This window comes from Suncus etruscus, chromosome 8, assembly GCF_024139225.1.
Source record: "Suncus etruscus isolate mSunEtr1 chromosome 8, mSunEtr1.pri.cur, whole genome shotgun sequence".
NCBI lineage: Eukaryota > Metazoa > Chordata > Mammalia > Eulipotyphla > Soricidae > Suncus > Suncus etruscus.
Window position 1 is genome coordinate 19,057,185 of NC_064855.1, and position 13,049 is coordinate 19,070,233.

Below are 13,049 nucleotides of genomic sequence, written 5' to 3' on the forward strand. Positions count from 1 at the left end.
CCATACCTATCGGTGCTTGGAGATTGTGCTTAGAGGCATTGGGGAGAAGGGGAACCATGCAGTGCTGGAGATTGAACGGGGATCTGCAAAGCATGCGTTCAATGCCTCATTTTGCTTCCTAGCATCTCAAGGTCTCCTAAACACCAACAAGAGTAGCCCCAGAACACTGTCAGGAGCAGTACTTCAGCCCTGTTAGTGTGGGCCCCCCTCGAAAAAATATCAACAACAAAAATAAAAGTTAATATGCATCTATGCTTGTTAAGTGCTTAGACATTTCTAAGATTGCTAACAGATGGGGTCACTTTGGGGGAGTAGACAGGGACAGAAAGGTAGGCCCCCTTTTTTCAACTGACCATGTGTGGTTTGGACTCTGTGGTCATGTGGCTTATCTCCTGGTTATCTGGTTGCTCTCTAGGGGCACATGCCTGGACAGATGAAGGACACACTGGGGACATGTCTGGAGAACCACCAATGCTCTCTCTTCCAATTTCCCCACCACAATGCTTCTATCTTTCACGAGTGCTGTGGGAACCCATGCAGACAAGTCAAACCTGCTCTTCAGAAACCACTCCACAGTGCCCAGAGGGAGCCCAGGGTGACAGCATAGAGCCCCAGCACTGCCAGGTAGCTGTGAAGGAGAAGCCTGTCGAAGCGCTCTAGGAGGATCAGCCACCGGACCCTCTGCTGGTCTGCCTGCTCCCAGGCCCGGATGGAACTGCCCAGTGAGTGCAGCTGAGCCCAAATGTCCTTCAGGTTCCCTGCCTGGTGCTCCAGACAGATAGGGGAATCTGCAAGACACAAACACCAGGGTTGAGCCAGGGGCTGCTGAGAGCTTCCCTTGACTTCCCACCAATGCTCCTAGAGGGAGGAGTGAACCAGAATGGGGCTGGGGCCTCTCTTCTACATAGCCCTGCTGAAGAAAGCCCTGGACAAAGCTGGGGTGCTAAGGCTCAGGCTAGACCCAGAGATTTTCTGAGCCAGGGGCTAGCCCATATGGACTCAGCTGAAGCCTTAAGGACTGAGATGGTTCTTACAACCATCTGACACTCACATCTCAATACTCTGACACTCACATCTCAACACTCCACTGTAGTATTCTGCAGCCACAGTGCTGTCACTTTCAGTCACTGATTAAAACTACAAAATGAATGGGACTGGGGCCGGAGAGATAGCATGGAGGTGGGATGTTTGCCTTGCATGCAGAAGTATGGTTGTTCAAATCCTGGCATCCCATATGACCCCCCGAGCCTGCCAGGAGCAATTTCTTAGCATAGAGCCAAGAGTAACCCCTGAGAACTGTTGGGAGTGACCCAAAAAACAAAACAAAACAAAAAATAATAATGAATGGGACTATTTACATATAGACATATAGTATATACAGCATATTTAGTATAGCAGGTAGGGTGTTTGCCTTGCACACAGTTGACCCCTGTTCAATTCCAGCACCCTAAAAGGTTCCCTAAGCACCCCAGAAATAATTTCTAAATGCAGAACAAGGAGTGAGCCCTGAACATCTCCTGGTGTGGCTCAAAACAAAAAAACAAAAAACTGGAAAATGAGTGAGCCAGGAGAGAATGGGCCTGGCCTACATGCTCCATCAGGGCTGTGGGGCATTGGTAAAAGGTGCCTGCACCCCCAGAGAAGCCATACAAAGCCAGCCTAGAAGGAAGATGCTGGTGACAAAATTTTTACACAGCCTGACAAGTCCTGTGCCAATGGGAACCGATGCTAAGGGGGAGACAGCTGGGCATGATGGTGGCAGTAAGGAGGCTCACAAACCTATTTCTCCCGCAAGTCGATCCCTGGGGTCTGTCCGAGTTCTACCAGCTTCAGGGTTCCCTTGAAGGCACAGGAGGGGCTGTACCTGCCCGCTGCAACGCTCATCGTGAAGAAATCTGACCAACAGGATGGACTCGGATAAGCTGAAAACCAGTAAAGCCATGCAGACTGTGAAGAAGGACCCTGTGGGAAGGAACGAAGATGGGAAAGGGGTTAGTAGGGGTGTTCCAGGATCTGTCTCCCCCAGATCACTAAGGGGATAATGCAATGAAGACGCATGTAGCCAACAACCCCTGGGGCTGCTCACCAATCAGAGGGGTGCTGACTGCGGTCCTTGGCATTTCGTCAGCCATGTTAACCCGGAAGACAGTGTAGCCCACCAACACGCTTGTCTTGAACACGACCCTGGTACGGCAGGTGGGGGGCAGGTAGAAACTCCCCAGATCCACAAGCATGAGGAAGATGCTGGGAATCAGCAGGTTCACAATGTAGACCAGCGGACGCCTGCGAATCACCACCTGGGCAGGTCAGGAAATTGCTGAAGAAGGCAGGGTTGGGGGAGCCTAATCCAAAGGGCTGACATTTGGGCAAGCCTAGACAGGAAGCAATGAGGCCCCAAGATTTTTACATAAGGTGCAAAGTCTACAAAATTCACCTTAGCGATGGATTATTTCATGACATGGATGAAATATTTTATGACGGGGTGGCAACATCTTTTAAGCTTTCCCATAGAGCAAATATGAATGATGATATCCAGAAGCTCCCATTTACTTACTTACCACTTGCTATATACCAGACAATGAGCTCAGTGCTTTATATACTGTATCACATTCAATCCTCACAACTCTAAGAACTGGGTTTTGTGTGTGTGTGTGTGTGTGTGTGTGTGTGTGTGTGTGTGTGTGTGTGTGGTGGTAGTTATCCATTTTATGAATAACAAGGTAGATTCAAAGAGCTGAAATTGCTTGTCCAAATACACAGAGGCTGCTTCAGAGTCTATCTTTCATCAAAATCTCTCTTCTTACACTGTTGTCTTTGCAACAGAGATTTTGCTATTTGGAGCTTGGTACATCTCTCTAGAAATGTGAATGTCTCAGCCTGGTTGGAGCCAAGCACATCATTAAACTAGGAGATCTAAGGAGGCCTTGGTAAAGAGATTGTTGCAAGGTATGGGCAAGGCAGAGAAAAACTATGAGGAAGGCAGTAGTCCAATTATTTGCAGACACTGGAGCCTAAGGAAAGTGAGAGTTGTTGGCTCAGATGTAGGAAATGAGGCTCCATGATGGGGGTGCCTCCAGCCAACCACAGAGGACATTCAGGTCCCACTCCCTGTCCTCCAGTCTCCTGTCTCATTTGATTAGTCCCTGTACCTCATCAAGAGTGATTCCTGAGTGTGGCCAGAGTGGGTTAGGTGCTTGCTTTGCATGCCCACTCAGATTTGATACCCGGCACCACAAATAGTCACCTTGATCCTGCAAGGAGTGATGCCAAAACACAAAGTCAGGAGTGACCCCTGAACATCACCAAGTGTGACCCCCAAATAAACAAGACAAACAACAACAACAAAGTGTGATCCCTGAGTACAAAGCCAGGAGAAAGTATTGCATACTGATGAAATGACTCCCAAAACAAATAAAAATCACTCCATAGAAAGAATAAGCAGGCTCAGTAATTGAGTGCAAAGTACAGGGGTCCTTCATGGGGATAGGGACCCTGACACTCCCATCCTCAAGGCTATTTCTGCTCTGTCATTGACTTGGATGAGGTTTTTAATCTCTTCTTGCCTTTTTTCTTACAAAAAAAAAAAAAAGGTGGCTATAGCTCCATTTTAAAGCATTTCCTTAGCATGTGGAAAGCCATGGGTTCCCAATACCACGTAACCCTAAAAACAATCAAGACCTCTGAACACCACATCTAGAGAAGGCTGCACATGCCCTAGTATTGCAGGGTGAGGCTCCAACACCAAACAATAGTGTCAAGAAGACCAGAGTTGGGGCCAGTGAGGTGGCACTAGAGGTAAGGTGTCTGCCTTGCAAGCGCTAGCCAAGGAAGGACCTCTGTTTGATCCCCCGGCGTCCCATATGGTCCCCCCCAAGCCAAGGGCAATTTCTGAGCCCTTAGCCAGGAGTAACCCCTGAGCATCAAACGGGTGTGGCCTGAAAAAAAACAAAAAACAAAAAACAAAAAAGAAGAAGAAGAAGAAGAAGAAGAAGAAGAAGAAGAAGAAGAAGAAGAAGAAGAAGAAGAAGAAGAAGAAGAAGAAGAAGAAGAAGAAGATCAGAGTTGGGGCTGGAGAGATAGCATGGAGGTAAGGTGTTTGCCTTTGATGCAGAAGGTCTTTGCTTAAAATTCCAGCATCCCATATCGTCCCCCGTGCCTGCCAGGAGTGATTTCTGAGCATAGAGCCAGGAGTAACCCTTGAGCACTGCTGGGTGTGACCCCCCCCTCAAACACACACACACACACACACACACACACACACACACACACACACACACACACACACACACAAAAAGAAGACCAGAGTTGTGGCTTTAAACTGTGGGCCATAAGTCCACCTGGGGTTGGACAATTGAATACAGGAGTCATGAAAGCTCCATAAAAGTTCTTTAAAATTACATTTCTTTATGCCTATCCGTAGAATCGTATGCCTGGTCTATAGATCTATCTGCCGGGATTGCATGACAACTTCTCAGGTAGAAGGGGCCAAGAGTGGATAAAGTTGAAGAATCCCTGGTCTAGAATGTGTCCTGTAAGCAGACAGTCTCGAGTTCAAATCCCTAGGGGTCCCACATGTGCCTGGCTTGATCTTAGAAGTTATCTGAGCTCAGCTATCTGTAAAATCTGGTGCCATATAAAGGCCTGTAGCTAACCCAGCCCTCTGAGAGCACCACAACTCAAATACTGTACATGTGGAACAGCTCAGGTGTGCATGAGTAAGTACAAGTGTTGAGTGGGCCCCAGGCAAGGCCACAGTCAGCACATGTTGGGCGGAGACTCAGACCTGTGAGAACACTGTGTATACTGAGGGGCAGCATAATCTGAACTTGAACTCCTGGGAGCTCCACCACCAGGCCTGTGCCCAAGCCCCTGCCACTGCCACACTACCATCAATGCTGCCCAAACCCCTGCCACCACAGCACCACCACCAGAACAGGGATCTGGGGAGGAAATGAATCAGCTTCCTTTTGCTGTTTAGAGAATCCCGGGTGCAATTAAGATTACAGGAGTGCTCTTTAAATACAGTGCCTTTGTAAATGGCTGAAGCCAAGTGATGAAAAAAGCTGAGCCAGAAGTGAAGAGGGATGGAGGGGTAGAGCCCCCAATTTTTGCCATGATGACTAATGCCCAAGGTGCCAGATGTACCTAAAGCTGATCTGCTTGTTAGGAGGCAGGGTAGGGCCAGAAGCTGTGTAGTCACAACCTGGCACTCAGTTCTAAGCTCTGCTGTGCCCTTCTGGGACACTTTACTTTTTAAAACCTGCATTATTTGCACTTTGCACAAAGTCCTGTAACTTTTTCTGGACAGGGCCTGCTTCATGAGTGGGGAGAGGGGGCTGCGTTGACTGGAAAAAGAGGAGTACCAGGGAGATCAGAGTGCAGACAACTGACTTTTGTTGTCATACACAAGACATTTTCTTGTCAAAAAAAAAAAAAAAAAAAAAAAAAAAGAAAAAGAAAAAGGTGGCGCTGGAGGTAAGGTGCCTGCCTTGCCTGCGCTAGCCTAGGATGGACCGCGGTTCAATCCCCCGGCGTCCCATATGGTCCCCCAAGAAGCCAGGAGCAACTTCTGAGCACATAGCCAGGAGTAACCCCTGAGCGTCACAGGGTGTGGCCCAAAAACCAAAAAAAAAAAAAAAAAAAAGACATTCCCTTGTGTTTGGTGAATAAGACAGAAAAGCTAGAGATGCTCACCCTAACCTTTCTCCTGCCTTGAGCAAAGATGTTCCTGTTACTAACATAGATCCAATAATAACTACAGGTTCTGTTTTCTCTGAGAACAAAGAAACCACCTCTTTTATAGATTGATTTCAGGTCATGTTACTCATGAACTGGTAATGGTCTCCACAAGCAGCCTAGTTTTGATGAACTTATTTAAGCCTGTTTCCTTTATTCACTTGTCCAGGAAACAGTGAGCATGGACATTATTTGACACTTTCTAAATGCCAGAGTTAGAACTGTTCTTAGGACCAGTGAATCACACACACACACACACACACACACACACACACACACACACACACACATTCCCACTCCCACAACCTGTGTGATAGGAACCAGTGGTCGCAATGGGTTCTACCCAGTCTCAAGAATTCTCAAGGTGATGAGTCTGGGAGTTTTTGTATGCATATTCACTTTGAAATTTTGTTCTTAGAGTTGCTCCTGACATGGGGTTAAGTGGGTAGTCATGAATTTTAGAAAGCCAAAGGAGCCTGACTGTATTTCTGGCCACAAACACTCCTTCCTAGAAGATCCGAATGTGTCCTTGTTTGGGAATAGGATCATTGCAGATGCAATCAATTAGGATGAGACTTTTTATGGTCAGGATCATTACATGTAGATGACCCCAGTTCAATCCCCAGCACCACACAAAGCCCCCCCTGAGAACTATTAGGCATGACCTCTGATCACAAAGAGTAGTAACCCCTAACTATTGCTGACTCTGGCCCCCAAAACAAACAAAATGAAATCTTTCTAGAGCAGGGTAAACCCAACCCTCGGACCCCGAACTCATAAACTAATTCATGGCTGGTTGTTCTCAATACGAAGGAAGCCTGTGAGAAGGCCAACAAGGGATAGGAACTGAAGTTGTGATAAAATCTGTTCTTCAAATTCCTTCTAGCTTCAGTGAACTGAGAGTGAAGTATGGAATTAATCCAAATCTGGGTTCTCCTAATGGGGTCAGCCTTCTACAGCCACCCCACTGTAGGTCATGGCAGGAACATAACCTCCACATAAGCTGTGGGGAAAGGAAGGCTTGGTGAGACATTTCTCTCTGCAGAACTGCCCCTACCTGGCGCCCATCGTTCCTAATGGACTAGAGGAGCTGGTGCCTTTAAATTTCCCCAGAAAAGGAAGAAAAAGCACTTTAGTTTCAGTCCGTGTTCTCCATTAGACACCCTTCAGGTGTTAGCAATATTATGCCACAATTTCATTATCCATTAAAGCCAGGTAATAATAAGTACACAAAGGTATTTGGAGCCTATTGATGTTAATGAAAGAGATCAATCTAATTCAGAATGTGTGTGTGGAGAGCTCCTTGGAGATGGAATAGGCCCCAAGGTTAGGCACTAACTGCTTGCATGATGGCAGACCCCACCAGTACCCAATTTTGCATGACCGTCTTTATGACATAGTTGGAATTTTGACGCTCAGACTCGCGCTTCATATAGATCCCCCTCCTCCTCCTCGCCTCGGCCCCTCCCAGCACTGAAGTCCCGGCCAAGTTGCTGCCATTTATGTAAGATCCATGCAACAGAGGGAGGTGAGTTTCTTGAGTCTGGACCAAGAGCCAGGCTGAGGTAGAAAGCCAGAAAGTGCATGATCTCAAGATTACTTGAAGAACCCTGGGACGATTTCTATAGCTCTAAATCTAACTCTCAGAAAGTGAGAGGGAGGCTGGAGGTGGAAGGGGGATGGAAGGGAAACTGGTAAAATTAGAGATAGGAAATGAGCTCTAGTGAAGATATGGGTGTTGTAACATTGTATGATCAAAATTCAAGTATTAACAACTGCTTTTTGGGGGGCCACACCTCTGGGCACTCAGGGTTTACTCCTGGCTCTCTGCTCAGAAATTGCTCCTGGCAGGCATGGGGACCATATAGGATGCCAGGATTTGAACCACTGTTAGTCCTGGGTTGGGTGCTTGCAAGGCAAATACCTTACCATTGTGCTATCTCTCCCCTAATGACTTTTAACCCTGTATCTAACAATGATTTATATAAAAATTTGTTTAAGAATCCATCTCTTGGGCCCGGAGAGATAGCACAGTGGCGTTTGCCTTGCAAGCAGCCGATCTAGGACCTGAGGTGGTTGGTTCAAATCCCGGTGTCCCATATGGTCCCCCCGTGCCTGCCAGGAGCTATTTCTGAGCAGACAGCCAGGAGTAACCCCTGAGCACCGCTGGGTGTGGCCCAAAAACCAAAAAAAAAAAAAAAATTCCATCTCTTTCTCCTCCTTTCCCTCTTTTCTCCTGAGAAGGACCTTCTAGATGAATTTATGAACTATATTCGACAACTCTCTCAACAAAATGACTCTCTGTTCAACAAAGGAAAAAGCACATCAGAAAGAGGATAAATGGACCTTTCTTTCCCAAATGCACCTGCATTTTCCTAGCAAATGTCCTGCTGGACCCCACAATTCCTGTCCAAATGGATTTTAAATCTAGTCAGGGTTTGAAGCCATCTGGGGCTGATTCTTTTTACTTCAAAACCCATCCATTGTGACGTCTTCTTTTCATTTTATAAGAGCCCAAACATTGACCTAAAAAATTGAACTCTTCTTTTTCCTCTCTTTCTTTTTCTCTCTCTCTTCTCTCTCTCTCTCTCTCTCTCTCTCTCTATATATATATATATATGTATGTATGTATGTATGTATATATAACAACAACTCTGATGTGTGGGAGGAAATTGCCACCCAGAGCTGCAGAAGTCAGCCCTGTCTTGCCCGTGTTCTGTGACCCTGTAGGGTACTGTTGACTCCACAGCTAAACACCCCGTGGCCCAGACCAGTGGGACCTCGCACACATTCCTAGCTCTAAAGAGGCATCTGGATGAAAGATATGGACTTCATCATGCTCCCACTTGCCCTCTCCCCAGGGCGGGCACAGACACCAGTGATGAGACTAGGCAGGTGACACCCAGGTGCCATCAAGGACCTGGAGGGTCTAGGGGTGACAAGAAATGGGTCTCTGAATGCCCTGCACCTGAACAAGTTGCCATAGGACAAGGTGACACTGAGACTGGTTCAGAGGGAGACTTTGATCTACAGTGAGAGAACAAGTTGGCTGTGAGAACTGAGCAGGTTCCTTCAGAACCTTTCTGGGTATTGGGGCCAGAGTGGTGGTGCAAGTGGTAAGGTGCCTGCCTTGCATGCACTAGCCTAGGACAAACTGCAGTTTAATCCCTCAGCATCCCTATGGTTCCTGAGTGCATAGCCAGGAGTAGCCCCTGAGCATCACCAGGTGTAGCTCAAAAGACAAACCAAAAAAAGAACCTCTCTGGGTATGGGGCCCGCCTTGCCATTGATGAGCTGGGACTACTCTGGCTTCTTTCCCTGCTCTGTGCTGGGAAGCTCAAGACTGGCTAGTCTGCTAGACCTCCCTTAGTCCCTAGGAAGAGCTTCAAGAACAAGATGTCCCAGTGAGAAAACCCACGCAGCCCATCAGGTCAACCTTAACTGGAGCAGCAAGTGGCAATGAGAGAGCAAAGGAAAGCAAGCCCGGTTCTGGGGTCCTGGAAGCTGCTTCTTCCTCAAACAACCCTTTTTGTGGTTTTATCCTAATTAAAGCCTAATGTGGCATCTGGACTTTGATTCCTAGTGATGCCACTTGCAACTTCTATGTTATCGAGCTACTCGAATGCACAGTGCCTCCATGACAATTTGGTTGGGGTTTTGGTTTTTGATTTCTGGACCACACATGGCTCTGTGCTCAGGGATCAGTCCTGGTTGGGCTCAGGGGACCACATATGTGTGACGGAACAGGGTTGACTGCATGCAAGGCAAGTGTCCTATGTCTTAGGTACTACCTCTTGACCACTCAATAAAAAAAAAAATGTGGGGAGCTGCGCTCGGAAATTATTCCTGGAAGACTCAGAGGACCCTATAGGATGCCAGGTATAGAATCTGGGTTTAACCGCTTGCAAAGCAAAAACCCTACACCTACTGTATTATCACTCTGGTCCCATTAATAAAAAAAAATTTTTTAGCTTGCACACAATTGAACCGAGCTCAATCCCCCGCATTCCATATGATCTTCTGTGTAATCCAGGAGTAATTCTTGAGTGCAGAGTTAGGAATAATCCGTGAGCGCGACTGGTGTGGCCCAAACACACACACATACACAAAATGGAATTAGTTCATAAAAGCCTGTTGCCACTGCTTAGAGGACAAATTAGGGATTCAGAGTGAAGGATGACATGTAATGATAAACAATAGCTGCCCAGTGTATGGGGGTGGCGGGAGACAGAGAGAAACGATGCCACCTCCTCTTACCCGTCCAGCCTCATGCTCCTCTGTGGGTTGCAGGTAATGGGGTGTGCAGCATTCTCGGGGAGCATGGCCGGTGACTGCATTCCACCTTCACGTGCGGCTCCCTCCCACTTCCCTTTAATGCTCTCCATTATTTGGGCTGCATTAATAATGTTTGTGGGCTGATATCTTTAAAATTAATGAGGTGTTCAGCCAAGAAACTCATTGAAATTAGAAAAGGCTTTCTTTTCTCTCCTTCCTTTTCCTCACTTAAAAGAAAAAAAAATACAACAACAGTGGACAAACAGGCCACAGTGCCATCTTTGCTAAGAACCTAAAAGCAAATGAGGCAAGACCCCCACAGCCAGCACCTGGAAGGAAGGGGAGAGCTAGGCAAAGCTGACCTGCTCCCCCAGCCAGTACTGTTCACCTCAGGGCTGCTTTAAGATGCTCTAAGTTAACAAGTGCTTGCCCGGAAAAGCTGTCTCCCCCTTTAACTGATGGAGAGGCATCTGCCCCTCATTAATAATTTGTGTTATGCCTGCTCCTATCAGCCAACCCCTTAGCACATATTTATTCATTGTAACCATAATACCTTTGTCTAGCCCAGCATTTCTCAACTGGGAGCAAAATGGCTATTAGCCCCCCAGGATATATAACAAGGGGTCCACAGGTGGAAATCATTAAATGGGGTCTAGGAACCTAGTCGGTAGAAATGGGGGGCACAGGTAGGAAACAAGATCAGACAGTGAATGATTACCGCCCCACTGTGAGCTAGAATTAAATTTTCCTTCTTACTCTAAGAGTTTGTCATCAGGAGAATTCACTAGAGTGTGTGCACTGGGCCTGTGGAGACTTGTCCCTAGAGTGAGACCCACAACTTGGCATAGGACACCCCCTACTTCAAGCTTGCACCCCAGTTGCTACCACCAGCTGACTTAGTGCAGAAACACAGGGCTTAGCAGTGAAGTAAAAACTTAAGAGTTGTAGCGGCAGTAGAGGGCAGGCTGGACAGTTAAGCAGGAAAGCCAGGGATGGACAAAGCAGCAGGCTTCACTGTCCTGCATTTCCCCACCTCACTCTCCACTCCTGTTGGAAACACCTCTGCTGGACAAGTTTTCTAAAACCAGCACAGCCAAGAGCATTCCTGGAAAGAGTCTATGAAGCTGGGCTGTGCACTGTGGATTCAGGGCTAATGGTACTATGACTGGCCTGAAGGTGACTTGAATTTCACTGATATATTGGAGTTAATGGGATGATAATATTATGTCTCTGCAGTGCACCTGGAATCTATTGATAATTGACTCTAGTCAAAGCAGGACAATTTAGAGGCCAGAGAATAGCACAGTGCATAGGGTGTTGGCATGCAGCTGATCCCTGGCATCCCATATGGTCCCCCAAGCCTTCCAGAAGTAATTCCTGAATTCACTGAGATGTCCCCCAGCCCCCCCAAAATCAGGATGCTTTTAACTCAGAAAAGATACAGCACATCCCTTTAAAGGGGATGTGGAGGAAGAGGGTTTTTTGCCCACGGCAGCTTTAGAGAGGATAGATAGAGGAATGGACTGAAAGGGCAGGGGACTCTACAGTGATGAGTGGTGCTGGGCTTGGTTGTGTCTCAACATCATTATCTCAGGTGTCCACTTGTGGGATACAGGAAGAGGAGGAGTCCAAGGTCTGGGCCCGAACCTGAGCTTCTACTCTTGGAAATGCAGGGTGTGGGTACAGATCTAGAGTCCTTTTAATTGACTTTTCTGAAATGCTGAAAGTGAGTAGAGACAATGTGGCCCAGTATCCTCAGCCCAAACCACAAAGATGGCAGTGGTGGGCCCCAGAAGGGCAGGACCTACATTAAACTGAATTTGAGCGAAGTTCCCAGTGCTGCTCTGCAGTATGTTGTATGTCGAGGACACAGAAACAAGTTCCCACTCGCTGTCATTCACATATGCCTTCTTGTCATGCTTTATGTCTTCTCTGCTCCTCAGGAAAGCCAAGTCTACATCTTCCACTGAAGAGACAGAAATAATTTACTTGGAGAAAGAGAAGGAGGAACTAACACTAGGCTCCCAATTCATAACCACCCTCACCCCACACATACAGCAAATAGGATGGAGTCCAGTATGAAGGTTCTGTATTCAGGGCAGAGCACAGAATAAGACCTTTATAGCTGTGGAGAGAACTTTGTGAATTTAGGGTATGGACCCCTTCATGTTTATAATGATAAAGCTGTTTCCATAGTCCCCAATCAGCAACAAGCAAATTGCTTACACTCAGACTTGGTCTAAGTTCCAACAGGAGCAAAATAAATGCAAAAAGAGATGTTAATATTTCAAAGCGAGTCCAGAGGTGTGGCTCAGAGATATGTGTGAAGCCGTGGGTACAATTTCTGCACCATCAAAAACAAATTTAAAAAGATTTTTTTTGTGGTTTTGAGGCCATACCCAGCAGCACTCAGAGGCTGTGTCTGGCTTTGCACTCAGGAATCATTCCTGGTAGGCTCAGGGGACCATATGGGATGCCAGGGATTAAACCCAGACTGGCTGCATACAAGGCAAACATCCTACTTGCTGTGCTATCACTCGAATCCCCAAATTAAAAAACATTATTTGCAAGAGTAAAATAGACTAGTGGAAATATATAATTTTCCCTGTGTGTGCTAAGCCAATATAGGTGCATTTGCCTGTAAACCAACTCAGGTTAGTTTGGGTTGGTTTGTATAATGGTTTACCTGTGTGTAGGACACTATTGAAAGTCAGACTGCAATTCTGGACATCAAATGGAAATGCATATGTCTCTAAACTGCAAGCAGAGACCACCTGGATGGGCTTCGAGTTCTTGATGGTCCCAGAGGAGTTCACATATACATAGGGGAGATCGGGTGATCTTTCAATATCCACACTGTACAAAACATATGAGACACTATTAGAGAGCTTAAGCTTGAATTGTTTCAGTACATAAACAAAAGTTATCTGTTTATATGATAATAACATCTAGTATATGACCATGATATCCAGAGTAACCTAAAATGCAAAGGAACACATTCCCCCTAAGATAATTTATGTGGACAAAGCTGGACAGAC

At 46.6% G+C, this 13,049-nt stretch overlaps 1 protein-coding gene across 1 annotated transcript in view; it reads right to left on the minus strand.

Annotated features, from left to right (window-relative positions):
• Positions 1-234: 234 nt before the first annotated feature.
• The window catches only part of HTR3B (5-hydroxytryptamine receptor 3B), a 73,269-nt gene continuing 60,454 nt past the window's right edge, over positions 235-13,049 (minus strand). The window contains exons 6-10 of the mRNA XM_049778411.1: positions 12,698-12,867; positions 11,820-11,977; positions 2,087-2,297; positions 1,780-1,962; positions 235-788 (exon numbers count right to left, since the gene is read on the minus strand). Of these exons, the coding sequence (XP_049634368.1) occupies positions 559-788; positions 1,780-1,962; positions 2,087-2,297; positions 11,820-11,977; positions 12,698-12,867 (952 nt within the window). The 3' untranslated portion in view covers positions 235-558. The remainder of the gene's footprint in view (positions 789-1,779; positions 1,963-2,086; positions 2,298-11,819; positions 11,978-12,697; positions 12,868-13,049) is intronic.